Source organism: Panthera onca, chromosome D1, assembly GCF_046562875.1.
Source record: "Panthera onca isolate mPanOnc1 chromosome D1, mPanOnc1 haplotype 2, whole genome shotgun sequence".
Classification (NCBI taxonomy): Eukaryota; Metazoa; Chordata; class Mammalia; order Carnivora; family Felidae; genus Panthera; species Panthera onca.
The window spans coordinates 96,764,841-96,791,619 of record NC_138348.1 but is presented as its reverse complement, the minus strand read 5'-3'; the positions used below and the strand labels follow the sequence as shown (position 1 = coordinate 96,791,619).

General features: G+C 48.2%; 1 protein-coding gene across 1 annotated transcript in view; it reads left to right on the top strand.

Moving 5' to 3' along the window:
* Window positions 1-320: 320 nt before the first annotated feature.
* The window catches only part of TECTA (tectorin alpha), a 67,497-nt gene continuing 41,038 nt past the window's right edge, over window positions 321-26,779 (top strand). The window contains exons 1-10 of the mRNA XM_060607748.3: window positions 321-397; window positions 486-613; window positions 1,112-1,245; window positions 3,978-4,265; window positions 8,002-8,139; window positions 8,484-8,649; window positions 12,551-12,963; window positions 18,646-19,216; window positions 21,175-21,767; window positions 23,081-23,654. Of these exons, the coding sequence (XP_060463731.1) occupies window positions 321-397; window positions 486-613; window positions 1,112-1,245; window positions 3,978-4,265; window positions 8,002-8,139; window positions 8,484-8,649; window positions 12,551-12,963; window positions 18,646-19,216; window positions 21,175-21,767; window positions 23,081-23,654 (3,082 nt within the window). The remainder of the gene's footprint in view (window positions 398-485; window positions 614-1,111; window positions 1,246-3,977; window positions 4,266-8,001; window positions 8,140-8,483; window positions 8,650-12,550; window positions 12,964-18,645; window positions 19,217-21,174; window positions 21,768-23,080; window positions 23,655-26,779) is intronic.

Sequence of the window (26,779 nt, the reverse complement as noted above, 5' to 3'; positions counted from 1 at the left end):
CTGAGATTGGGGTGTTGCAAGCAGGTAGCTCAAGATCCATGGCCGGAAGCCCCAAATGGATTTGCCACTGGCCGTGAAAATTAACAATTAAAAAAAGGAAGAAAAGGTGATACTCTATGGTTCTATTTTCATTCAAGACAAGAAAGGACGGAGGCAGAGAAAAGATACACCCCCAAACGTAGATTATTTCATAGATGCCATTGGACCTGATCATCGGTAACACAGACCTTGGGGAAATGGTCTAATTTCTCATGCTGAACCAGGCCACCTTTGCAAGAGTTTGGAAGAGACACTTCTGAGACACAAGCCAGGTTGCCAGGATGGGTGGTGATGTGGTTTACCAGAGGCGAGCTGTGTGTGTTCGTGCGATGACCCTCACCTTTGACGGGGCTGATGAGTAAGGGCCCTGTGCCTCCTCTCCAAAGAGTTCTCGGGGCCCAGCCTCCCTCGTCCCAGAGGCTCCCATGTCTGTCTTTCGTCAATAGGAACTGGGCAGAGAGCCCTCTCGCAGGGCCTGGGCTCAATGGAGTTCATTTGCGGGCCAGTTACTACAAACCTTCTCCTCCCACTTTTGTCCTGGCTCCAACTGTTGCTTATTTCCTTCTGGGATCTGGTATCTTCTACTGTGCAGGAGGAGGAGGGGACTCCTTTCAGGAAAAGACATGATAGTGGAATTCTTAAGCCAGGAGGGAGGTTCATAGCCACAGGCCACCGTCTCTCAGCTTGCCTTCCAATCAAGGATGAAGCTATCCTACGCCCTGCCAGACGGAGAAACCCCGTCTCAGCGCTCTGAGAGCTCCAGGCAGGGGTGATTTCATAGCCCTCCAGACAGTTTTAACCGTTGCTCTCTCCAGAACGTATGGAAGCACAGAAACAAAGCATGAAGTGATTTCTCCTAAGGAGAAATGGCATTGCTCCCATACTTTCCTTTCCAGAGGCAGAAGATAATGCATTGTGTACAGCTTAGGTTCAGGATAAACGAAAAGGCAGTCTGACTTGCATTTAGTTTGTAAGGCTCACTGAAAGAAGCTGGCTTTAGTGGGTGGGAGGGAAGCAGCTTGCCAAGCGAAGAGGGCCCTGCCATCTAGCTTACCACCGTCTCTCTCGACAGCTCAGCCCAGGGAGCTCATGTATCCATTCTGGCAGAATGACACAAAAACCCCGAAAGTAGACGACGGAAGCTCATCCGAGATTAAGCTGGCCATCCCCGTTTTCTTCTTTGGCGTTCCTTACCGCACCGTCTATGTAAGTGGAGGAGAGCCGGGCTCTGCTCTTTGTTTATCATTAAGGAAAACATTTTAAACACCTTCGTCCAGGGTTCCAGGAATGGAAGATTTATTGCCAGCTGGAACGACAAGTTCTGAGATTTCATGAGCTGATAGGTTTTATGATTAAGAAAGTCAAAGGTATATTTAATGGCTAATGTTCATAGTAGAGGAGTATACAGGGCAATAAATTGCTTTTGTGGGTGATTAAACACAGAAGTGAAGCAGAGGCCCCGATGCCATGAACATTATTTCTGCTACGCGACAAGATAAAAAGATACAATGAAGCACAATAGGAGCAATATCATTTTTCTTTCCCTTCTGGGGGTGTGAAAAGTTTAGGCATCTGCTGTTCTTTAGCTTCCTACCAATTTGGAATAGAGCCAGAGCATCGTAGAGGGATAATCAACTATTATATGTAAGTTGTTTGCAGAACTGGCCGTCTTTGTTGGGTCTGAGATATGCCATGGGGTCCCGTTTTCAAACCTGCATGAAGAAATGGTACTGTTTGTGTCAGAGTTCTCCTGGGCACCTGTGTTCTCAGGTTATTATTATTTTTTTTAGGTCTTTGAGTTTCTTGCTAGTGAATGGTGGCACACTGAGAAGGTTCAGAGAAACTGAACCTGTCTCTGTCTTTGGCCTTAAAGCATGGGGTGAGGTGTATGTAGATTCTATCACATTCTATTCTATTCTATTCTATTCTATTCTATTCTATTCTATTCTATTCTATTCTATTCTGTGTCTTGCCCTGAAGGAAGAACTGAAACTCCAATGCCTCTGTCTCTGGCCATCTCTGCACCTGGGACCTCTGTATTGCCCACACTTTGATGTATCTCTAAGGACTGACACCTATCAGAAAGTGGCTCCCTCCTCCACTGTCGAACCAGTGGTCCTTGAACCTGCAGCATCCACATCACTTTGGCGCTTGTTAGAAATGCCACATCTCAGGGCACGCCCCCCCCCCCCCAAACTGCTGAATCAGAAGCTGGGAAGGGAGCCTGGTAATCTGAGTTTTAAGGAGCCCTCCAGGTGATTCTGAGGCCCACAAAAGTCTGAGAACCTCTGATCTTCACTACAGAGTATAAGCAAAACACATGTGAGTCAATACCACCTCCCTCCGCTAGTCTGTGAGTCTTAATGACAGCTGTTATTTCCTAGCCAATACCTTGCTCTGGCATCCTGAGATGCCTTTGGGGGTCCACTTACAGCAGCGCCTCCTTAGTCTGTAACAGCCGATTGTAAATTTCAGAATGTGTTGAGCTGGTTTTGGAGATGAGAGGCGTGTACAGGACTTCCATTCTGGAAGCCTTAGTCTCCCAGACCTCTAGAAAACATGAGTTTCATCGAGCTCCTCTTTCTCCTCTATTGTATCATGGAGTCTGAACAATTCTTGCCCTTGCAAAAGGAGGGTCCTTAATTTGGGGTAGACTTATTTGGGGGTAAAATGTTCCCTGGGTTTCCAGTACTTTGAGTCGTGCAATCTTTTTCGAGCTTCTCCTCTGGGTTGTTGGCTCTCTCGCGCACCCAAGAGGCTCTTAACATCCTTGTAGCTGGATCTCCGCTTCCCTTCCAAACCATACACTGTGGCTCCCCAAACAGATTGATGCACCCTTGGCCCAGGCACTGATAACTTACCGCTGGGATCTGGGTCACTGTTAATGTCCATAATATTACTGATTAAGAGGATGCAACCAACAATTAAATGTATAGGCAAGTGATCTCCAGGTTTTCTGGAGGTGTTGCAAGTGTTCCCATCCCAGACATTTCTGCTGTCGAAGCCGTTGTACAAGCCACAGGTTAAATCAATCTCACGGAGCTGCAGGCACAGGCAGAGGCTGAATTGTGTACAGGTCCTGCATCAATGGAGTGTGCATATTGGCTCTGATTTGCAGTAGGCTCAGTAATTTAATAAGCTTACTAAGCCTTTTGCAAGTCATGAAGAAATCACCATAAGATAGTCATTTACATATACAACGTATAGATTTCACATCTCCATTTTTATGCAGCGATTATACAAAGACGCCATCAGACTGCAAGAGCTATCATGGAATTGGGCATCTGTAGGTTGTAACCTCGTCCTTGATGTGGGTACAGAGTGGTTGTGAAGTCAATTGAATCAATAGCAGTCCTTTAAATGCCTCATTCAGAACAGGGTATGGTTGATCCTGAGATCTGAGTTCAATAATGGAGTATTTGATTTAGCTTTTACTGACTCTCTTCTACTAGGAATCCAGGTGTAATATACAGCTCAACAATTTTTTAATTTAACTTGTTGCTTCCATGGTTTTGTCGTTGTTGTTGTTGTTTTTCTAACTATTTTGCATCTGTCATGCTGGATCTTCTTTATGGTCCACATTACCTCTTGCCTGGCCCAATGCACGTGCGCGCGCGTGCGCGCACACACACACACACACACACACACCGGTAGCATTTTATAAGTGTAAACAGAGATAGGATAAAAAACATGAAAACAAGACTGATTATTAATAAGAAATGAAGCTGACCACAAATTGGAAGTGAAAGAAAACCAATGAGTTTGTCTGGGAGTAAATGAACCTCCTCGTTGAGTGCTGGAAGCTGGTGTTTGGGGGTTCCAACTCAGTGGTTTAAAAGTTGTTTTCATTCATATGATTAGGCCAATGTCTCTACTGGTTTGTGACTCTGACGTCACATTTGCAGATCCATTCTGGCCAACCTGTCTTATTTTTTCAGGTCAATAACAACGGAGTAGTTTCCTTCAATGTGCTAGTGAGCCAGTTCACGCCAGAATCCTTTCCCCTGACGGATGGGAGGGCCTTCATTGCTCCCTTTTGGGCAGATGTGCACAATGGAATCCGGGGCGAGATCTATTACAGAGAGACCATGGACCCTGTCATCTTGAAAAGAGCCACCAAGGACATCAGGAAGTACTTCAAAGACATGGCAACCTTCTCTGCCACTTGGGTTTTCATTGTGACATGGGAGGAAGTCACGTTTTATGGAGGGAGCAGTACCACACCTGTAATAATTCAAATTTTCTGTTTTCCACTTCCTATCCTGACATCTAATTCTTGTCCGTCTTCACTGCTATGACGGAGTCTAATTGTTAGAGCTGAGGAGTGTCAGTTTCCTGAGTTAAACTAATGAGTCTTGCCACCCACTTTCCAGGAAACAGAGGGAGATATCATACCTGAGCAGTCCAGTCAGCTGTAATGATATCTCGCATGTGTCATCTCCATCACTTATCATTACGAATATCTAAAAAGAGCCTCTCCATAATTTTCTGGCAGAAGGTAGCATTCCTATTTTGCAGGAGAGTGATTGAGGTCCTGTGACCCTATCCAGGCCACATGCTCAGGGGCCCGTCAGGAACCCAAAGGTCTTTTTTTCTTGCCAGGGGCACAAATGCCTCTCTCTATCAGCTGATTTCCTTCCCCCTCCTTTTTTATTTTATTTTATTTTATTTTATTTATTTATTTATTTATTGCTTTTTTTTTTTTTTTTTTTTTTTTTTTTTTTTTTTTTTTTTTTTTTTTTTACAAAGCCTGGTAGGAAGTGGAAAATAGGGGGCTGGATTTGGGTACAAATGACCTACCTGGTTCATTTTATTATGTTATGACCTTTTTTTTTTTATTGTGACCAGGTCTGGAATTATTCATATTTGATGCTAATTGAAGTGGGCAGTTAAAGCGTTTCATGAATAAAGTTTCAACATCTGCTCTGAAATCCCAAATGAGCAGTCAAATAAAAGTCAAATAAGGAAGATTATCACTGGCATTATCGTAGAGATAATCAACTTTCTATATAAAGGGACAGAACACAGTTTTCACAAAAGTCTGCAGCTCATTTGGGTGACTTTGGCAGTGGAGATTTTTGAAGTAGCAGACGTATCTCCAACTGTATAATTTCCAGTAAGCAAAGACATTCAAAACTCTGCCCTCTGCTTTCTTAGCATTATTTCCAATTCCATCTGTTTTCCAATTTCCTTGGCAATGAGTCAGTTGTTTAGGGATGGAATAGAAACTACTGAGTTAGAGGCAGAGGTGGAAAAGTGCTGGGCCAGCCATTCACGGCTGCCTGCATTGAGCACATTGTGTTTTAGAACCTTCTGACCCCAGAGCATGAGAATGCACTTTACCGCTAAGAGGTTCTGGAGAACAGAAAGACGCAAGTTTAAACAGTGGATGCGTTGGCTAGAAATAACCTCTCAAGCAGCATACATTTCCCTCTGTCGTGTTATGGATTGCTAACAACTCCTGGAGTGATGTTTTATGTCCTTCAAGCCTCATACCTTACAACGTTAAAATGCAGGATGCTAGTGATCGATAAATTTTAGCGTCAGTGGGGGGGAAAAAAGAGAAGAAATGCCCATCAAATGCTGACCACCATTTTTTCCAAAAAAACTTCCATTGGCCATAAAAATGGCAAGATAATTTAGATACTTTCTGGTTCGTACTTTGGAGGAAATTTGGGGGCTAGGTAAGAACTCTTTCGATGAGGATGAATGAGGCAACAGCTAAGTGCTTTGGGCTCCTTGGAGAAAAGATGGTACAAGCCTTCCAAGCTGCTGATGTGTCCATCCATCTCTATCTTTTAAATTGACTCCTCTTCCATCTGTCGTCACCCCAGGTTTCCCCTCCTCTGTAGGAACACACATCACTGGGCCAAATAAGCAAATGGCGTGAGAAGTCTCTTAGAGGTGGAAGTTGCCATTCATTGGAAGCCTGATAGCAAGGAAGAGAGAAGAGGACATCTCTACTTTCAGGAGGGAAAACCAATGGTTATTAAGAGCTTACTGTGAGCCCAGCGCTGTGATAGGCTAGTTGTGCATTTCATTTAGCCCCCACAGGGATGTTGTGTAGTAAGCAAAACTCATTCCACCTGAAAGGTGGGGCCATAGGCCCAGGAAGTTAAGTGAGCTGCCCTAGTGACAAGCGAGGAGATTTGAACCTCACGGGAGGCCAAGCAAGGTTCAAGTTAACATGCCCTCACTCCAATTCCTGGACTCTCCCCTCCAGCTGCCTCCTCCTCCAGGCATCACTGAAAGTCCTCTGCAAAATAAAAGGGCTTTTCAAGAATGGAAAAAAACACGGTTCCGCCAAAAACAGATCGGGAGGAGCCTAAGAGCAAATGTTGAGGAGATACGTACGCGTAGGGTGTGTGAGAGCGAGGCAGAACGTGCGCGAGGGTGAGCCAGCCCTTGTGGGGTGGTTAGGGTGCTTGGTTGGCTTTGGGGTGACTTCTGGGTTGTTCTCAAGACCTGCTTGCACCAGAGATATTTCCAACTTTATTTCAGGAGAAGGGATACCCTCCTGGAAGGAGAATCCCAGTCTGGAGGAGGGTTGCTCTTCAGACCTCCTGTGACCTTGACTTGATGCCTGTCTCCAGAACCTGACCCTGCAGTGATCTTAGAGCAAAATCTCGAGCTGACTCCTCGGGCATCTCGGTGCCCCACTTACCTCTTTTGTTGAGCGGGGCCAAAGAGTAGAGGCATATACCTGCCCGACCCTATCATGAACGCCATCGGCTATGGCAGGCACCGAGCTGGAGGAGAGAATCCGCATTTACAAAAAGGGCTTTTCTTTACTTGCACCTTGTCTCCGTCCCCGAGACTGTCTAGGATGGGAGATTTGGGGCTTCCAACATCCTCCACCCCAGTCTGATTACACAGGATAAGAATTTGGGTCTTCCTCTGTGTCTGACGGAACGTTAGCCGGGATGGTATCAGGCAGCTGGGGAAAGTGTGAGGCTTGAATGGAAAAGGTCAGCCTCCTCTCTTTTAGCCCTCCTTTTATTTGCATTTCCTGAAAACCCATGTCGAGGGGTAGGGATTAACCAAGGGAAACCGTAAAGGACAGAGTTGGCTACGGCTTGTTTCTGGAAACTGTTCGCGAGGCTTGTTTGAATTTATATAACATCTCTATCCTAAAAAGGTGAAAATGAAGACCGCGTGTAATGACAGTGCACTGAGAGAGAGACTGGGGGCTCCGGCTCGAATCCCATCTTCTGTCGCTAGACCCTTGCAAAATGTCCAGCAATTCATCTCCCTTAGCCCTCGGGTTTTAAGCTCTCAGATGAGAAAGGGCCAAAAAATTGCCCCCCTTAGCATTGGTCTGAGGTACAGGCGGGTGCTGAGATTTCTGCAGATATAAAGTGATACATGCATGCTCAATTAGAAGAGCAATTTCTCCCCAGAAAGTGCTTTTTAAAAACCACATTCCCACTTCCATTTTAAAGAGGGGAGACAGCTCACCAAGATTAGCGGGTGTTTTCCAGGACGCAAGAGAGCACAGCACAGACGTTGGCCCTTAGTCAACACTGACGGGCATTTGATGGCCCTCCTCCCCGCCTGCCGACGCCCCATCCAACCTGCTCAGGGAACAGGTGCTTGTGGCCCTTCCCCTGCCTGGACCACTTCCTATAGTTTATTCTCATGCTGCCATCTATAGGTGCTCACGCATTATCACAAGCCGAGCGGGGCCTCTGACTTCCCTGGTTTGAATCAGAGCTGTAAAAGGGGGTGCTGAGTCAGCCCCTAGGTTCTCCTCAGGCAATTTCTCTTTTCAGGTGCATGCTCCCACATGTCTTGCTTTCCCGACTGGGGGCGAGAACAAAGTCAGAGAGGAGGCAGCGTGTGAGGGCTGGCACTGGAGCAGCTCTGAGCTGCCGGGGGGCAGGGAAGGCGCAGGGTAGAGGGGGCTGGGGAGAGGAGCTTCTGGGAAGGGAAGTCATGAGACCACCCACTGCCATCCTGTAGGTGAACACCTTCCAGGCTGTCCTGGTGTCTGATGGATCCTATACATTCACGCTCTTCAATTATTATGAAATCAATTGGACCACTGGGACAGCGAGCGGCGGTGACCCCCTGACCGGCCTTGGGGGAGTGATGGCACAGGTATGTGGCTCTCCATTTCATGTCCACCCTGTTTCCGAAGTACTCCTCTCCTTGCTTAGTCTGCTCAGCATGCTGGAGGGAACCCTGCCAACCGTTTTGAGCTAGAGAAGCGTGTCTGATTTTGCAGGTGGACCGAGAGGCTAATCTTGCCCATCTGTGGTACCTTGACGTGGGTGTGGCATGAACTAGGCAGGCCTTTCTCACCTGCAGTGGTGGCCCCGGGAACTCCAGGAAAAGGGGTCTCCTGATTTCGATGTGCTGGAATCTGAAAATAAGTTACGACGGCCAGTTAACCCACAAGGGTGGTGTTTGTGTTCACGTCTCGCCTTCCTTTTGTGCTCTAGGCAGGATTTAATGGTGGAAACCTCACCAATTTCTTCAGCCTCCCGGGGTCAAGAACCCCTGATATTGTGAATATCCAAGAGACCACGAACGTCAATGTTCCAGGCCGCTGGGCATTCAAAGTTGACGGGAAGGAAATTGACCCAGCCAATGGCTGCACCTCCAGAGGTAAAGGCTTTTCCTCTTCTCCATATGGCAAAGCAGGGTTTGCTTGGTGTGGATTGACAGGCAGGCTTTTAAGCCACGGGGGCGGGCTCGTTCCCGATGCCTTACTCTTGACATCTCTCAGCTGGGTAATGGAGATCAAGGTAATTTTAGCATGCACATTCATCACACCGGGAGCTGAAACCCTGCATTTGCTCCACAGCAGTTTTCGAAGTCCTTGCCTGGGGTGTGAACACAGCTTCCCCTTCGAAATAACTCCGCAGAAGTGGACGTGGCTCTTGAGCGATTGCTCAGCCAGAGGGACAGAAGGGAGCCCTCCTGCTTAACATTATTCTTGTTGTTGTTGCTGCCATCCCCCCCTTTCCATTTTTCTTCTCCTCTTCACTCCTGCTTTGCCATCTGCACCCTGTAGATCTGCAGGAGTGGGAGAGATCAGAGCGTTGCCACGTCTCCACGGGAGTAAATCAGCACTCCCTAGTGTGATTAGAAAGAAAGGGGGGGGAAGTGTCATCGTCTTCAGGGTAGCGTCTCCTAAACTCGTGTCTGCAGCGGCAAAACATACAGGAGTTTGGGGAGAATCAAAGCTGGCTTTAGGTCTGTGTTCAACAAGCTGTAGCTGAGCCTCTCTTCCTTTACGGTGGCATCCAAAGTTTGGGGCCTTTTCTGAACTATCCAAAACCTCTTTGGATGTGCACAACAGCCTGGGACTCTCACAAGAACATCCTGGCTTATAGATTCCTGCTTCTTATGTGTGTGAAAGTAGTCAGAAAGCCGTATTTCTGTTCGTATTTCTGCTTCTGGAGTGGAGACCCCTGCAACTAGGATCAGGACATCATCCACCTGTCTATCTGTCCGTCCACCCAACCATCTGCCCATCTATCCGTTTAGCCAGCCAGCCAGCCAGCCGTTCATTGCTTCTTTCCAACGAACATTAGAAAGCCCCAACAGGGGGGCTCCACTCCATCAGGTGCTGGGCATGAAGGAACTCTGGCTTTCATGACACTGCTGTGATAGAGGAGACAGCCAGGGGGACAGTGATGACACAGTCTAGGCCACATTGTAATGGACGAGAGGGTAGGGGGGCTGTGGAAGCACAGAGGAAGACACTGGGGGGAAATGCAGATGTTTAAGAAAGTTTTGGCTTGGGATGAAGGTTTCAGGAGGTCTCTTGTCCTCCTCCGATAGGAAGCATGGTCTGGGGACCTACATGTCTCAGCAGCCCTGGGAGGCCTCCGAGTTCTCTCTTGACTCAGCTTCCATTTGTGTAATAGACAGAAAAACCATATCCACCTGTCCTGAGATGCCCACGCCTCCTTCCCCATTCCCTGCACTGCGGCCAGGCTTATCAAACCTCCTGACTTGGCTCGAACGAAAGGTCATTTGTAAAGATGGGCATTTACATGCCTGGGCATCCTTGTCTCTGTAGACTCTATGAAGTCCTCCACATTCCAAAATTAGCAAATAAATGATTTGGAGCTAAGCCGGTATGAAACCGGCTGGGAAAGAATCTAGCTCTTGAGCTCACCAGTCTTGCAGAGATCGTGCCCTGCTCCCATACAGAGTGTAAATACAGCTCCACTTAAGGTCTTGTGAGAGATACAAGACCAATGCCACGTTCTCTATCTCCCCTTGACGGCCCGGACTAGATGCACCCAGTGCCTCTGCCCCTGCGTCCAAGCATCGCAGAGCCGACTGGCTGTGGCCGTGCAACCTGAGTGCCCAGTGACAGCCTCTCGCCTGAGCCCTGGGAATGAAATGCCGTGATAATGGAAAACATTGGCTTGCAGAGCTGTGGAGTTGGTCGGATGCCAGCCGTGTACAAAGTCTCCACTTTGACTTCATTCTTTTCCTCCTGAGTTATGGGTTTGGGTTTCACATACAGGGCAAATTCAATATCCTTATACAGACTGCTGTGCATTTTTATGTGCCACTAGACATATATCAATCTAATGAGAATCGGGTTTGGCCTGGGTGATAGCAGGGGGAGATTTGCATAGAGCTGGTTTATTATATCATCGCTTTGCAAACAGAATTATCTCAGAGAGTCTACCTTTTGGTCCAATCCTCCTCTATTCAAAGGCATTTTCCTCTCATTTATTGGAAGCCTGAAAGCAGAGACTGGAAATCATACTTAGCGGAGGCTGTTAAAATATATGCAGCCTGGACCGGTGCCAAAGAGCATTGAGGTTCGGGGCCTGTCTTCGGGGCTGATGCATATGACCTGCTGGGAATGTGAATAAATCTATTATCCCACATTTGGGCTCTATGCTCAGCAGGTATGAAACATAATTGCCTGTGGAGACATCGTCGTTCCTGCTGCACGGATACAGAAAAGACTGTTCTGGATGCGCCCATGCTCTCTGCTTGGGGTCGTCTTGCAGCCTATGCTGTTCACTGAGTACTCAGTTCTAGAGACGAACCTGACCAATCTTTCCAAACTACAGTTTCAAACAGTCAACTCCCGATGTAGGACATCATTTACATTTCTTCATGTTGTGTCTCTGGTGCTTTCCTTTTCAGACATGTTTCAATTTACAAATGCTTCCACCTCTGTCGACTTGTGTATGTGGACTTGTTGTGGCATCGCTGTTCCCCATGGGACAGGGATGAGAAAATAGCACTGCCCCCCACCCTTTACAGGTTAGAACACTGAGGCAGATAGAAGTAAGCCAGTGGTCTTGGAAGTTGGCTGCGGGGTTTGTGACCATTTTCTCGGTCTCTTGGCTCTGACCCAGCCGAGGACAAGATCACAGGCCCCAGCCCAGAAATGCTTCCTTTTCAGTTGAGGGTTGATATTAATTACTGGCAAAGTTTGAGTTTTTGGTGGGGGGAGATCTTCGATTTAGGAAACTGGTTTTATTTTTTATTATTTTTTTGATTCTTTAAATGTTTATTTATTTTTGAGAGAGAGACACAGAGCGTGGGCAGGGGAGGGGCAGAGAGAGAGGGAGACAAAGGATCCGAAGCAGGCTCCAGGCTCCGAGCTGTCAGCACAGAGCCCGACGCGGGACTCAAACCCACAAACTGTGAGATCATGACCGAAGTCGGGCGCTTAACCGACTGAGCCCCCCGGGTGCCCCTGGGAATTGTTCCAAAGCCTGATTGTCTGCCAAATAAACAGTAGCACATATTAAAATTAGTACATCCCATAAAGGACATCCCTCCCCCAACCTCACTCTCCTCCTAACCTGGATTCTGTCTAGAAGTTCTGCCGGTGGATAAGGACAGGGCCTACCTAGGGTGAGAGAGAAGGCAACTTGTATCATGTACGTTCTGCCTAAGCAGTGTTTGCACGATTTATGAGCCCTTGAAGCTAGAGTTCAGCCCTTTCCAGAACCCTCCCAGGGAGCCTGGGATTTAAACTTGTGTGTCTGCCTCCTGATTCATGCTTATTGATCCCTTCCGGCACATACCGGGCCCTCAGCAAATGTTTGCTGAATGAACGGATGAGCGAACAAGTTAGCACGGGAGGAATCTGTGTTGCTGAGTTTCCAGGGAAAGCTGGGCCTGTTTCTGGAGTACCCTTCTTCTTCTTCCTGGAAGGAAGGGTATGACTCCCGTGCTTCACAGCCTTTGCCGTGGATTAAGATGACGTGTCTTCCCTTGAATGAGAGTGTGCTCTCTAGCCGTGGAGACGATGATGCCAAGAGGTAGACTGGATTCCCACAGCCTCGGCTTAGAACCCTGGCTTCGCTCCTGAGGGGCTGAGCGCTCTGGGCTGAATTGGTGACTCAACCTCCCCTTAGCCTCAGTTTCCTCTTTCATCGAGTGAGGTCGATAATACCTGCCAAATAGGGCTCTTGTGTGGATTCCATGGTATAATGCAGGAAAAGCATTCAGCCCAGCGCCTGGCCGGGAGGGTAAATGCTCAATAAATGTTGGCTCTAATGTCATTCTTCCCCAGGACAGTTCCTTCGGCGAGGGGAGGTGTTTTGGGATGACCTGAACTGTACCATCAAATGCCGCTGTCTAGATTTCAACAATGAGATCTACTGCCAGGAGGCCTCCTGTAGCCCCTACGAAGTGTGCGAACCCAAAGGCAAATTCTTCTACTGCAGCCCCGTGGAGACCAGCACGTGTGTGGTGTTTGGGGAGCCACACTACCACACTTTTGATGGCTTCCTCTTCCACTTCCAAGGCTCCTGTGCCTACCTGTTGGCCCGACAGTGTTTGCAGACTTCCAGCCTCCCCTTCTTCAGCGTGGAGGCCAAAAACGAACACCGCGGGGGCTCAGCCGTCTCCTGGGTGAAGGAGCTCTCTGTGGAGGTGAATGGCTACAAGATTCTCATCCCCAAAGGCAGCTATGGAAAAGTCAAGGTGAGACCCTCTCCAGCCCTCCTGGGAAGCTGGAGAAGCTGGAGAATCTTGAGCCGGGGGAAGACTTCCTCAGATCTGCTGGTTCTGCTGTGTGATGTTTGTACGGAAGAGATTCAGGGCTCTGCTTTCCTTGCAAATAGCTTGTAACATTTTTTTAACTAGGCTAAATTTTATTTGTACAAGAGCCAACCTCAGCTCTCTCCTTGATATTTCTTTCTACTATATAACTTAAAGTACACTGAAATTGCTGGTTACCTCATAAATACGTACACACACACACACACGCACACACGCTGTCACATACGTGCATACATGCCCACATGTCCAAGCTCAGAAGTAACTGGGAAGAGAGGTAGGCTGAGTTTCTCAGGGACCTGGCTTGCAATAGCAGCAGCCACGTGGTCATGCCCTGGAGATGGTGTGCCGACACAGAGTATACATCCATAACTCAGTACGGCCTTTCATTAACAACCCTCCCCCACCCCCCCTATTCTGTTTGCCCAAAATCTACTGCTGCGTTGTTGGAAAAAGCTCCAAATTGATTGGTGTTTCCAGAGGCACCGCTGGTGAGGGCCCCCCCTGGGAGCAGGCTTGCTGAGCTCTTTGACGACGCCGGTGGGAAGGTTCTGAGAAGGCTTTGCCCAAACACCCTCCAAAAGGTTCCCACTCCTGCCTGGAATAAGAGAGGGGAAAGTGGATATCTGCCGGTCCGTTTAGCGTATGCAAATGATTCCTGTCACTGCCCACCTGGATTTCAGGCAGGCACATCCGCAAAGGAGGGAGAGCAAGAAGCCACTGGCAATTACTCAATTTGTGGAGGCCCCAATTTTCATAATGTTAATGAAAACCTTGTTGCAACCGTGTATTTATTCAAGCAATAATAACCAAGACCACGAGGGGTTGATTGCGCAACCCCGTGCGATCCTTAATCCCCATGCATGGAGGTTATTACGGAGATTACAAACCAGCACTGATGCCAATGCGGGGATTTCTTTCTTTCTTTCTTTCTTTCTTTTTTTAATATGTGTTGTAGTTTTAATTGGCACAGCATGTCCAACAAAAGGCAGGACCGAGGAACTAATTCCACTTTTTCTGGCTCTGCCTGGCCTAGGTCTGTGCAGCTTATCATGGTCGTAATTAGAAAAGTGAGGTTTTACTGTGGCCGAAATGTCAATTTGCCTGTTATTTGGCCAGTCTCTCTAGGGACAGTTCTGCATATGAAATCAAGGTCAGAGTTGGGGGTACGGAAGTTTGACGTTTCTCCCTTTTAAATTTCTATTGTGCTGTTGAGCACAATACTTATTCTTGTAGATAGATGCTACTATTTCAAGCCAGAAAAATGTTCCCCAGCTTTCTCCTGCTTGCCTGTATTGTGGGGATGGATGTGTATGATATCTGTACTTGAGGAAGAAAGCTTTATGCTTTATTTCTATTTTCCATTTTGATTAAAAATCTTTTTCACTCACAGTCAGACTTTTTTTTTTTTTTTTTTTTTTTTTCAGAAGGAAAGGAGCATTGCCATTTCTTTCAGGCCCAGCAGCTCTGCTAATTTTGTGTGGCTCTTTTCCGTCGTCCAGGCATAGGGCACGGATTCCTCAATTTTCTGTAGCGACAGGGAGATGTGGACGTGAATGTAAATGTTTCAGAAAGAAAAGGTTATGTGACTCCCAACTGTGAGCTAACAATGGCTTCCTTTTCCTTTGGCCAAACGGCTTCCCAGTGTCTCTGGATACACCTGCTCTGCTGGGTGTGGGGGGGGGGGGTGACTCCACGGACAGTGGAGCCCCCACCCAGGGTCAAATGGGGACAGGCAGGGAGAGGGATAGGAAGCGAGAAGGAGGCTTTGAAATGCCTGTGAGGCAGCTGACTTCTCCAGACACACTCGGCCTGGCCGGAATGGCCAGCAAGATCTGTTCTTGCAACATATAGATCCCCTTTCTCCATATGCTGGGGACTGGTTCCTGTATATGGATTTCCCCCCTTTGGATTGTTTTCAAATAACAAAGCAAACAATTTAGGATTGCATATGCTAATGGGGGCTAAAGACAGCCAACTAACATCCATAATATAATAAATGTCTCCTTCTAGCTAATACTTCTCAGTTTTCATATTTCTCCCCCAAATAAACTCAGGTAGTTTAGGGTGCCCCATTGAAAAGGGCTTCAAGGCCAAATAGCATATGGGGAGGAAGAACTCAGACTCTGGGGTCAGATCTGCACAATCCCTGTGTGACCACTGCCGGCTGAGTGTGCTTTGGGCTTCTTTTTTTTCCATCTGTAAAATGGGGTGATAGTGTCTAGGAGGCAGGGCTCTATGGCCGCAGTATGGCTACCTCTCCTTAGCACTGGGATAAAAGCAGCAGAAAGCAGTGGCTTTGCAGCCCAGCTCATGAGAGTCAGGCCCTGTCACCTCCCAGCCGTGCAAGCTCTGAACCTCAATTTCCTCATCTGCAAAAGGGGAAGATGATAAGGTCCTTCTGAGTTTGTCCTGGGGATGAAATAGAACAGCCGTGTGTGACATCTGGTACACAGCCTGGCACACAGTGGGCACCTAATACATGCTGTTTCCCACATTTCCACTGCCACCCAAATCCCTTTTAGTTCTAAGACCTATGCTTCTACGATTCTAGTTCTCTCTCCTCACCCCACCCTCCCACCCAGTACCCACATCCTAGGAGAGACAGTATCGGAGAGGAAAGTGGCTAGAAGACAGGGAGAAGAAGGGAAGTGATGAGAAGAGGTCCAGTTACCCTTGGCTAGTCAAGAGTTGAGGCCGGCGGGATGAAAGAAGAAATCACCCAAGAGCTCCTTCTCAGAGCACTGTGGGGGACAAACGCAGTATCTCTCTAATCGGTGGTTTAAACGGAGACATGTTTTCTGTTGGGAATGAATGGGGTTGCAATGAACACTTACACCAGGAAGAAGGGTAGAAACTGGGAAATGGTGGTGCCCGTGGTCAGCCTAGGGCTTATGTCAGTCTAAGTGGAACAAGATCTGATGCAGAGGAACTGGGTTGGGGGGGGACTGTTGTAATATCCAGAGACAGTTCACCCCATGGCTTTTGCTTCGAGACACAGAAGACTGCCCTTTGTTAGCAGGAGCTTGAGAGAGAGTGGAGGAGGCCATTGAGGAAATTGAGGCTCAGAGCTTATATGGCTGGCAGGTGACATTGGCCATTGCCAGCATTGGTCAGTGGGCATACCTGGAACTTACAGTTATACTAACCTTGGGGAAGAGTTCATTCTCCGTCTCAGCATGGACAGTACCTAATGGTCATCCAGGGCTCTTGCTAGCTGACCTTCCTTATAACATGGCTTTTCTCACCCTTGTTGGCTAAACTGCTACCTAGGAGATAAGGATAGATCGATCAATTCCTAGGTTTTTCTCTCTACTTGTAGCTCTCTGTAGGATAGCTTATTTCTCAAGCCTATTTTTTTGGTCCCCCCCTCCCATTAGAGGCAGGCCATGGCACAAGACATCTGCGATGGTAAATCCTGGAGAGATGCTTAGATAGGCTACTGCCTCACTTCCTAGAAGACTGAGGAAGTAGCTACAATGGTGGCCGTAAAGACCCTTTTCCTTCCCGTGTGCCCGAAATCGATATAGTTCCAATGTATTGACCGTGCACTCACAGTGTGTACCACCTAGGACTGACCTAGGATAACCTTCCCATCCCAGACTATAAACGTGATGTCTCCAGGTGCTCGGCGTGTTAAATGTGAAAAAGAAGAAAATGAGCTCTCTTTGTTGGAGGCTTCTCAAGCCACCCACTCACGTGAGCCAGATGCTTGAGACTCGCCCTTGACTGTTCCCCATTTCTTGCTCCCCGCTGCAAAAAAACCCACGAGGTCCTACCGAGCAGACTCCATGAGCTTGTCCCACTCTCTCACGTCTGTATGTAGTTTAGGCCCTCATGCTCCATCGCCCCTGGATTTTTGCATCAGTTTCCTGTCTGGTTTCTCTGCTTCTAATCTTGACCTGCTGGCCAGAGTGGGCTTTCTGAAATGCAAATCTGACTATGTCATTCCCTTACTTAAAACCTTTTGGGGCTTTCTCTGCAGCATAGAAATCCAAGTTGTTTTTGCTTTTATGGAATTTGTTTTGTTTAAAACATGGCTTATAAGGCCCTCCAGGGTCTGCACCCAACACGAAAGCCAGAGGAATTCTTTTAAGATGGAAGTCAGATCACGTCCATCCTTTGCCCTAGACACACTCTTGGCTCTCCATCTTGCTCGGAGTCAAGGCCAAAGGCTTTACAATAGCCGACAAAGGTCTACCTGTTCTGGCTGCCCTTATCTCTCTGGCATCATCTGCCACTGCCCTCTCCTTGCTGTCTCTGCTCCAGTCGTGCCGGGAGCACCCAGGCACACGCCACCTTTGGGCCTGGCTGTCACCTCTGCGTGATCCACTGTCACCCCAGATAAGCTCCTGGCTTGCTTCCTCATCTCAAATATCCCCTTCCCTGACCATCCTATTTCAAGTTAAAAACCCTCTTCCCCGGCACTTGTGATCCCCATTCCCTGCTCTATTTTTCTGCATAATTGCTCAACCTGGCATACCTATATATTTTACTTGTTTATTTTGTTTGGTTTCGGTCTCCTCAACTAAAATATAAGTTCCGTGGAGCAGAGATTTGTGTCCATTTCACTCAAAGCGAATCCCCAGCTCTTAGAACAGTGCATGGCACACAGAGAGGCCTAAATTGCCATGTGTTGACTAAATGGACCGTGGACCTTGCTCGTGTCTCCAGCTTCGTTTCTGGCCGCCCCGCCCGATGGGCAACCCCGTATTCACGTAGCTGTTCCTAACCACCCGCCTTTACTCTCTTGTCCTAGAATTCCCTGAGCCCAGTCTTCCTTTGTCTACTTCTGTTCATCTTCAAAGACCCAGGGTAGACTTACTGCCTGCAAAAAATCTTGTGTGACCACCCCCCCCAGGCTGGATATAGTGGTCACTTGCTATCCTCCCATTGTATGATCCATTAATGCGTATTTAAAACAGGGTATTATAAATATCTATTTGTGTCTCTCTTCCTCAGTAGACCGGGACCTCCATGAGGGGTGGGGACAATTATTTTCTTTATTCTTTATTCCTTAGCACCTAACACAGTGCTTGGTACACAGTAGGCGTTCACGTTTGCTCGTGTTGCTGAATGATTACATGACATAGTCCTGGTATCAGGACATGACAGGGTGATGCACTCAGAGAATAACACCAGGGCAGCATGGCACACATTTCAGCTGGGAGGAGGGATCAGGGAGTGCTATAGGCAGTGACGAGGTCATGGAAAAGTTGTGACTTCAGTGGAGACTTAAACAATGAATTTAGACGAGTGAAAAGGAAAACAGCATCACTAGTCTTTCACCAAGAGACTTGAAGCCAGCCCTAGAGCCAGCCAGGAAGGGTTGACAACGACCTGGTCCCCAGAGGAGTCTAGGGCAGTAGTGGTAATGCCTGTCATGTCTCAAATGCACAGTGCTTGGCTGGCCCACGCCACCCGGCTTTTGTGGCTTCCCCCAGGCCTCTGTCTTAACAGAAGTCAAGCTTACCGGAGCCTAGGCCATCGGGGGGGGGGGGGGACCATTCTCTCTGGAGAGTGCTTTGGCCTCCTTTTCCCGACCTCCGCGGGACCCATTGCCCTGGCACCTGCTCACCTGCCTTTTATTGTTACTGTTGTTGGCAGGTTAATGACCTAGTGACTTCCTTGCCAGTCACCTTAGACTTGGGGGCGGTGAAAATCTACCAGAGTGGCATGTCAACTGCCGTGGAAACGGATTTTGGGCTCTTAGTGACGTTTGATGGCCAGCACTACGCCTCCATTTCCATCCCAGGCTCCTACATAAACTCCACGTGTGGGCTCTGTGGGAACTACAATAAAAACCCACTGGACGACTTCCTCCGCCCTGACGGCAGGCCGGCCATGTCTGTCCTGGATCTCGGAGAGAGCTGGCGGGTCTACCATGCCGACTGGAAGTGCGACTCGGGCTGCGTGGACAACTGCACTCTGTGTGACACAGCCACGGAAGCCCTCTTCTTTGGTTCGGACTACTGCGGCTTCCTCAACAAGACGGACGGCCCCCTGTGGGAGTGTGGCACCGTCGTGGACCCCACAGCCTTTGTGCACAGCTGTGTGTATGACCTGTGCAGCGTGAGGGACAATGGGACACTCCTCTGTCAAGCCATCCAGGCCTACGCGCTCGTGTGCCAGGCCCTCGGCATTCCAATCGGAGACTGGCGGGTCCAGACTGGGTGTGGTAAGCTGGCATCCCATCGAAATGGAAGGGCGTGCTCGCGCAGGGGGCCGGGGAGAGGGTTTCCGGGCTCCTCAAAACTCTCCTTGTTAAGACAAATTGCCCAAGAGTGAGGGTGAGGTTAACATAGCCACACGTTATGAAGAATGAACAGCAAAAAGGGTCTTTACTTTTCCTGCCCACCCAATACCATAGCCAGAAAACAAGAAAACCATTTGAGCACAAATGGTCCAGAAACAGGGAGTGAGTGGCAGGAAATGCTTGACGGGAGGAAGGCCCTGTCCCAGGGATGGCTATCCCTGAGTTAAGAAGGGAGGTGGGTGTTCAGAGCGAAGGTGGCTGTGTTTGTGGCCATTGAGCAAACACAGACACTGGTCTGAGTAATCATAACCAGCTTTGGGGGAAATTCACCTCCCAAGTGGAACCAACAGCATCTGTTCTTTGACTCTTCTCCGCCTTCCGTCCCTCTAGGTTCTGTGTCTCTTGCTCTGCCATGTTTTTGCTGACCCACTGGTGCCAGTGGGAAAAGGGCTGCAGCCAGGGAGCACAGAACATCAGGAAAGAAGGCCCTTTTTCAGAAGCGCTAGGTGGTTAGGAGAAAGCCCTAACAGCGTGGGGAAATTCAGCTTCTTTTGAGTTACATTTTTGCATGAAGCATTTTGTACGACTTAGTCGTCTCGTTTTTCTCCTTCTATCCCACTTAAACCTCTCTTTTCGTAATTATATAAACTTTTAAAACAAGCAAGCAAGCAAACAAGTAAAAACAACTCAGCTTCTTGGAATTCTGTTTCTCTCCTGGCCCTTGGTTTTTCCACATGGGTATACAGAACATTATGTCCGTGCATTTTAGATTCCCATGCAGATGAGAAGGTTTCAAAGTTTCTTTCAGTTCCGAGACCAAAGGGAGATTTTTCTTCCCCCTCAGTACATGTTGGATTCACAAAATCGTGTATCAGGTTCAATTCTCAGAGAATTGATCCAACTACGAAGAGACAGTGTTTTCTTATTGCTTGTTGTGTGACTGACCAGCCTCTAAGTATGCCAGGAGCATACTCAAGTTGAGATTGATTATGGATTTTTTTTTTGATCCTTGTATAATCTAAGAACATCCAAATTACCTAAGCAAATTGCCTGTAATGGCTACTTTTTCCCCTAGTGGTCCCATCTTCCACATTGCCCACCCCCTCTCTCTCATGTTAACGCTATGAATTTCAGTTAATTCAGACAGCTAGTTTAGCAGTCCCTTGAGCCCCTGCCTCTTGGATTCGACCCGACTCAAGCATTTATGTAGACTCCCACGTTCTTAAAATGAGAACCAGAGGCTTCTGAGGCAAGAAGGGCCTTGAGGAGACCTCTAGCTCCAACCCAGTCTCCTGGCAGTGCAGACACACAAATTCTTTCCCATAACCAAGGTTCTTTCTTATTTTTAAGATCCTAGAGTACTCATTTTCATAGTCTTCGCTCATCGTCTTTTATAGCCTTCACTTAGGTATTTTGAGTGCCTCCCTGTAAGAAATGTCATGTTTTCAAATGGCCCCTCCCGCCTTTTCATCTTTTCTTTTCTCCTGCAAGTTGGATTTATTTCCTCTTAAGAACAGGCTATGCTGTTTAAGGTCAGATTGACTTCTGTGTCCATCAGCCGAAGATCTTAGAGCATCTGAGTGGTTGTAGATCCTCCAGTAATAAATCGATGTCGAGTAACCAGTGTAGTCCAGTTAGGATCGCCACTTGAAGTGTAATTCAGTCAAGATGATCGCGATTCGAAAAGTCGAAAGTTCACGATCCGATCACGTTGCCCCGTAGCTGTCACAAAGCAGCGAGCTGATGGCTGCGGGTGCAGTCGCAAAGTCTCTCGCCCGATGAGCACCCTTCCCCGTGGGGCTCCCGTGTGTGGTGGCTCCCGCAGTCACCACCCCGGGGCCTTCATCTGTTGTCACGCTCTCTCCTCTCCCCTACGTCAGTGTCCACGGTGCGGTGCCCGAGCTTCAGCCACTACTCCGTGTGCACCAGCAGCTGCCCGGACACCTGCTCTGACCTGACGGCCTCCCAGAACTGCGCCACGCCCTGCACCGAGGGCTGCGAGTGCAACGAAGGCTTTGTCCTCAGCACCAGCCAGTGCGTCCCGCTGCACAAGTGCGGCTGCGACTTCGACGGTCACTACTACACCATGGGGGAGTTCTTCTGGGCCACGGCCAACTGCACGGTGCAGTGCCTGTGCGAGGAGGGCGGGGACGTCTACTGCTTCAACAAGACGTGCCGCAGCGAGGAGGTGTGCGCCGTGGAGGACGGCTACCAGGGCTGCTTCCCCAAGCGCGAGACCGTGTGCCTGCTCGGCCAGAGCCAGGTGCTGCACACCTTCGACGGCGCGGCCTACGCCTTCCCCACCGAATTCTCCTACACCCTCCTCAAGACCTGCCCCGAGCGGCCCGAGTATCTGGAAATTGACATCAACAAGAAGAAGCCCGATGCGGGGCCTGCTTGGCTGCGAGGCGTTCGCATCCTGGTGGCTGACCAGGAGGTCAAGATCGGAGGAGTTGGGGCTTCGGAAGTCAAGGTAAGACTCCGGCTGCCCTTGGGGCTTTTCTGATGCGTCTCACCAAGCCAAGGAACTCTTCGGGTATGCCTTTCTGGCTCTGACCATGAGTGGATTCCAGGAAGGCAACGGCTCCGAAGTGGGAGCGCTGCCTAACGTTCGGCACCGAATCAGCCTCCCCGGGGGTGAAATGGAGTGAGGCTGGAGTCTCTCAAATTAGATACAGCTAAAGCAGGACTAGGTCTCCGTAACAGCCGATGCTTACCGGACGCTTACCGTGTGCCAAGCGCTAGTCTAAGCAGTTGTCACACCTAACCTATGGGGGATATGTTTTCATCCTCATTTACCTTTTACATATGAGAAAAACGAGGCGCAGAGAGGTTAAGTAACTTCCTCAGGGACACACAGCCATAGAGTGATATGTGAGCCCAGGCAGGCTGGCTTCAAAGTCTGTGCTTTTTACCTTGTACTATACCGACTCTCCTCCCTGTAGATGGGAACCCATTGAGGTCAGGCAAAGGGTACCTGCCATCGCACCTCCTGCCCCTCTGACCCGGTCTAAAATATTCGTCGTTAGGCATCCACATCAGTAGTTGAAGAAAGACCGTTAGGAATCATCTAGTACAACTGTTTGTTTGCACATGAAGACCCCAGGGGCTAAGCGAGGGATGGGGAGCTCACAGCTGAGTGGTGGCAGAGCTGGCATGACGGGAGGGCAGGCCTCCCTGCTCCTAGCCCAACATGAAGTCTAATTTGGAAGACAGAAGTCAGCGTGGTGCTGTGCTGTGCAAGAAGAGGAAACACACCTCCGCAGACTGAAAAAGCTGTTTTCATTCCCATTGACACACTGGCAGAGATGAATTTATTAAAAGAATAGTAAAAGGTAGATAAGGTGGATGGACAGCTAGATAACTATATGCCTCCGAGGGGCTAGGGCACAGGAACAAATCTGAAGGAAAGGAAAGGGCCAGAACGGTGGGGAAGAAGGGACGCCACCAGTGAAAAGGAGCCATCACGCAGAAGGAGAAAGCCACATGTATATCAAGACCACGTCTACTCACATTTCACTGTTGTTTGGGGCTAGCCTAGGGTCGCATGTATACGCAGAGAAACAGCAAATGTGTTGAATCGGAGGAGTAGAAAGAAAGAAACAGAGGTGCCCATGAGAAAACAGTTTGCGTCTGTCTGTGTGGTGTCCATAGACTGTCAGCCTCTTGACATTTTCTCAAAGGGTGAGTCGCCGGGCAGAACCGTGTCTCTATTTCATAGCCTAGGAAACGGTGGGTACTCTGAGCGCATCTGGAAGTGATGAGAGTGATTTGATTTTTTTTCAGCTGAATGGCCAGGAGGTAGAATTACCATTTTTCCATCCTTCGGGGAAGCTGGAAATTTATCGCAACAAAAACAGCACGACAGTAGAGTCGAGGGGTGTTGTGACGGTCCAATACACAGACATCGGACTGCTGTACATCCGGCTCTCCACCACCTACTTCAATTGCACCGGCGGGTTGTGTGGCTTCTTCAACGCAAACGCCAGCGATGAGTTCTGTCTCCCCAACGGCAAGTGCACGGACAACCTGGCGGTGTTCCTGGAAAGCTGGACGACCTTCGAGGAGATCTGCAACGGGGAGTGTGGGGACCTGCTGAAGGCCTGCAACAATGATTCGGAGCTGCTCAAATTTTATCGGAGCCGCTCCAGGTGTGGCATCATCAATGACCCCTCCAACAGCTCCTTCCTCGAGTGCCATGGAGTGGTCAACGTCACCGCCTACTACCGCACCTGCCTCTTCCGTCTGTGCCAGAGCGGAGGCAATGAGTCGGAGCTCTGTGACTCCGTGGCCCGGTACGCAAGCGCGTGCAAGAACGCCGACGTGGAAGTGGGCCCCTGGCGGACCTATGACTTCTGCCGTAAGTCGGGGCTACCTCATGCGGGAGGCCCCGGGGAGGTGGGGGAATTGAGCTCCGGGGCAGTCTGACTCTGGTGTGTGGCCTCCTCATCTGATGTGTCCTTTGGAAGGCCCATCACCCCCAACCAAACTGTTCCTCACCTTTATTTCTGTTTCTAATCACACAATATCTCTTCACTGTAGAAGGATTAGCCATCCCGTTGACTCCTGGTTTTATCTAGTGGAGGATACACGTCATATCAAAGACTGGGAGTCTTTGTGATGGCTCCATCGGTGTCTTCTTTCTTGGCAAAGGAGGGCTCCGTTCTTTCAACAGAAAGTGATCGGTCAGGGTGCCTTTCGCGGAGCAGAGATTAGCACCGCTCCCTGGGGCAAGCCTGACAATGGCCGTGAAGAGTCCCATGTTGGTTTTTTTACTTTGTGCCCAGAGTATCTGACCCCTCTCAGCAGGGCAGTGCCAGTATTAGCAGTAATTAGAATAATTGCTGAGAAGACCTGACGTATAGCCCCTTAGGCGATGGGGGAGGCCGGTGGGAATAGTGATGTAGAAAGGCAGGAGAAGGAGTGGCTGAGAGGGCAGGACCCAAGCCTGGACCAACAACTAACCCCACCTGGACTTCAGCACCCATGCCTTTCCCACCAAAAAGATCAGCCCTAAACCCAAACCGATGCCACCATTAAGATTCCATCGTCTACATCTGTTTCTCCCATTTCCACTATATCTCTTTCTAAGTTTGTTTATTTCTCAAAACTTTTTGTTTTGAAATAATTTCACAGTTGCAGAAAAGTTACAAGAATATCTGTGTGCCCATTACCCAGATTAACCTACAGTTAGCATTTTGCCCCATTGCCTTATCATTCTCTCTCACATGCTCTCTCTGCATTTGCAAGTAAGTTACATACATCATACCCCTTGGCCCCCCTAAATACTTCAGTGTGTATTTCCTTAGAATAATGACTGTCATTTACAGAACCACAGTATACTCACTGCCCTTAGGACATTCAACACTGATATAATCATTTAATATCTATATTTCAATTTTGTCAATTGACTCATAATGTCTTTTATGGCATCCCCCTCCCCCCAATATGGATCTAGGCTAGGATACATGTTGTGTTTAGAGCTGTCACGTCTCTTTGGTTACCCTCAATCTGGAACAGTTCCTTGACTTTTTCTCTTTTATTGTCATTTTTAAAGACGACAACCTCCCGCCTTTGAAAATAGAATGGCTCTCCGTTTGGGTCTGATGTTTCCTCATGATTAGGTTCTGCTGTGCGTCCCCTCTCACACTCTGGCAGAGGTGATGTGTGTTTTTCTCACGGTATCACATCACATGTAGGGGCCGTGTCCATCCAGCCTCCTCTCAGTGGCGATGGGCACATTGGTCCCCTGGTCAGGTGTCAAATGTCTCCACTCTGCAGGCACAGTGTTTTTTTCTCTTGCAACTAATGAGCAACCCGTGGGAAGATACTTTAATAAGACGGTGCAAACATCCTGCAGAGAGTGAGAGAGAGAGAGAGAGAGAATGAGCGTGAGAGATTGATAAAGCAAATGGGGCAAAATGCTAACTGTAGGCTGATATCAAAATCCCCTTCCTCAATTTAGTGCCCATTGATGACCTTTGCTTGTATCAGTCTTTAGCATGACGATTACAAGCTGATGGTTTCCAGCTCCAGCCCTCTGTCCACTTTGACCAAACAATAGATGTCAGTCCACTATAAGTAACAGTCTTCCGTCTCTTCTGTGTGTCTGCCTGCCATCTATTTATATCCAACCATCCATCCATTCACTTATCTATCTCAGTCACCTTTTTTTTTAATCAAAGTATAACTTTCACTCTTATACTAGTTTCAGGTGTACAGTACGATTCAACAACTCTATGCAATTCTCAGTGCTCATCACTATAAGAATACTTCTAATTCCCTTGATCTATTTCACCCCTCCCTCCACCCATCCTTTGGCAACCACCAATTTGTTCTCTATATTCAATAGTCTGTTTCTTTTTGGTTTGTCTTTTTTTCTTTGTTCATTTGTTTTGTTTCTTTTTTTAAGTTTTTATTTATTTATTTTGAGAGAGAGAGAGAGAGAGCAAATGGGGGAAAGGCAGACAGAGGGAGAAAGAGAGAATCCCAAGAAGGCTCCACACTGTTAGCCTGGAGCTTGGTGCAGGGCTCGAACTCATGAACTGTAAGATCATGACCTGAGCCAAAATCAAGAGTCAGACACTTAGCCAACTGAACTACCCAGGTGCCCGTATTTGTTTTATTTCTTAAACTCTACAAATGAGTGAGATCATATGGTATTTGCTTTTCTCTGACTGACTTATTTCACTCAGTATTACACCCTGTAAACCCATCCATGTCATTGCAAATGGCAAGATTTCATTATTTTTTATGGTTGAATAATATTCCATTGTGTGTATCTATCTATCTATCTATCTATCCTTATATATATACAGATATATATCGAAAGAGATGTAGATATAGATATAGATGTAGATGCTGATATAGATATATACACACCACTTCTTTATCCATTCAGCTATGGATGGACACATAGCAGCCTAAATGTCAATTATCTATCTTATCAGTATGGACACATAGATTCCTATTTTTTCAATTATTTATATTTCCTATTACACTTGTTAATGATCTTGGTGTTAAAATTATTCCAGGTTTGGGAGCCCTTCGAGTTGCCTCCTATGTCCTTTTGGCACGCCTCTGTCACGTTCTTACTTTCTGCTGAGCTGGAGGAAGTTCTTTTAAATGCCTTTTTTAGAGAGAGACACGTGGACAGAAGCAGCCCAAGAGAACATGCTTTCCTCGGGTGGAGGGTCAGGGCTCATGCTTGAGACATCCCCCAGCGTGCCTCAGCCAGACCTTGCGTACGTGGGTCTGGCAAGAAGGATGGGAGTATGCACGTTTGATTAACGAAGACTTGGGTACTAAGGGGTTAATCTGGTCAGGATCTCGTAGGGTCATTAATCTTGGGGATTGGACCAGGCAACAGCTGCAAATCAGGAACACGATCTTCTTTGGACCTAGGAAGAGACAACCACCGCTTCTGTGTTCAGATATTTTTAACCAGCCTTCTTGTCGGCGGAGCCAGGCTGCCCAATTAAATAA